General features: G+C 43.9%; 1 protein-coding gene across 2 annotated transcripts in view; it reads left to right on the forward strand.

Moving 5' to 3' along the window:
* Mybpc1 (myosin binding protein C, slow type) overlaps positions 1-1,817 on the forward strand; it is an 85,919-nt gene that overhangs the window by 35,107 nt on the left and 48,995 nt on the right. For both annotated transcript variants that reach the window (XM_029542389.1, XM_029542390.1), the window contains exon 8: positions 380-497. In XM_029542389.1, the coding sequence (XP_029398249.1) occupies positions 380-497 (118 nt within the window). The remainder of the gene's footprint in view (positions 1-379; positions 498-1,817) is intronic.

Consider the following 1,817-nt stretch of genomic DNA (forward strand, 5'->3'; position numbering starts at 1 on the left):
AAGAAGAAGAAGAAGAAGAAGAAGAAGAAGAAGAAGAAGAAGAAGAAGAAGAAGAAGAAGAAGAAGAAGAAGAAGAAGAAGAAGAAGAAGAAGGCGGCTTCATCTTGTGATTGGCTTGTGCTGGCGATTCACAGCTACCCTAATTCAAAATGGCAACGATCAGGTCCAACCCGGAGGAAATAGCTATATGACACAAGTTTAGTTTTGAGAGATTTCAGTCTTATGTCTACACACTGTTGCAACTGTCTTGCCGTGTCTAGAAGCTGTTGGGCACATTCACCCTTCATGTCCTGGATATAGATAATAGTCCCATCTTTATACCACTACTGAGAAATGTATTAAGGTAGGCCAGTCTAAGTTTGGCTGCTTGGTGTTGCAGGTATACACATTCGAGATGCAGATCATCAAGGCCAAAGAGAACTACGCAGGAAATTATAGGTGTGAGGTCACCTACAAGGATAAATTTGACAGCTGTTCATTTGATCTCGAAGTACATGGTAAGAGGGCTGTCTTACCTGGATAATGTGAGTTTTTACAAGACGGGAAGGGATGAGATGTCTGTAATGCTCTCGGGTTTGGGTTTGCCTTATTTAGTTTACTTAATTGTGTTTAAGATTATGTTTTTCTGATTGCGTTGTATTTAGCAAGCCCAATGAAGCAGTGTTGTCTTGTGCTATTGCTGTTCCTTCAGACACACCCCCCCCAGAGAAGGGTGATGCTGTTTTTCTAATGATTTTATCTGTTGCTTGGGCCCCCCTTTTCCACTGAGGTTTGATGATAAGTCTACACAAGGATGTCCGGATGCCAGGCCAGAGATGTTTTCTTCTAGTAACTAAATGTCACATAACAGAAATTCTCAGCCCATGAGTTCTGTGTACTGCCCAAAGAAAACACAATATGGATAAATGTTAGGGTACATTGAGGTTGAATGAAACCTCCCCTTTTATAAACATGCAAGTAGAAAATCTGCTTACCAGCAACAATCATGAATTTAGGATGAGTTCACACGAGTGTGATTTGGCCACACAAAGGAAACAAAGCAGGTATTGTTTTAAACGGGATGCTTTACATGAACGGAACTGAGTTTAGGAAGCAGTCATTTTCTCTAGAACCTACTGTCCGTTCCACATTTGCAGTGGTGTCGTTAGTCATGAGCACTGCCTTTCAACTTGGATCCCTCTGGAGCAGGGTAACAAGGACTATGAAGACTCCACAGACCACACCCTGTCCTACTTGAGTGTGTGTGTACAGGGAGTCAGTCATGGCTCGTGTACAGGGAGTCAGTCATGGCTCGGCTCAGTGCACAGAGCAGAAAGGCAGGCACACAGAAGTGTTTCCTGCAGTCAAGCACTGCTTAGACAGATTGAAAAAGTAGGAGGAGGAGAGCTTTGTCCTCCTATTAAGAAGAACTCTTCCAGGAAATTATGTAGACAGGCTGGGGGTGAAACGTGCCTGGACCACTAAGCGACAGAGTCAGGAAGACTAATGCAAGCTTGAGGCCAGCCTGATTTACAGAGTAAGTTCCAGACCAGATAGATCTATGGAATAAAATTGTCTCTAAAAAAAAAATGAGAATAAAGGAACAAAGGAAGGAAGGGAGGGAGGAAGGAAGGAAGAAGGAAAAGTAGGTATGGAGGGAGGGAGGGAGAGAAGAAGACAGATTGAGGGAGGAAGTCAAGAAGGAAGGAAGAAAAAGAACAGAAGGTAGAAGGAGGGACAGATAGAAAGGGAAGGGAGGGAGAGAGAGAAAGAGAGGGAGAGGGAAGGAAGAAGAGAAAGAGAGAGGGAGAAGGGAGGGAGGGGAGGGGAGGCAAAGC

This window comes from Mus pahari, chromosome 9 (genome assembly GCF_900095145.1).
Source record: "Mus pahari chromosome 9, PAHARI_EIJ_v1.1, whole genome shotgun sequence".
Lineage (NCBI taxonomy): Eukaryota > Metazoa > Chordata > Mammalia > Rodentia > Muridae > Mus > Mus pahari.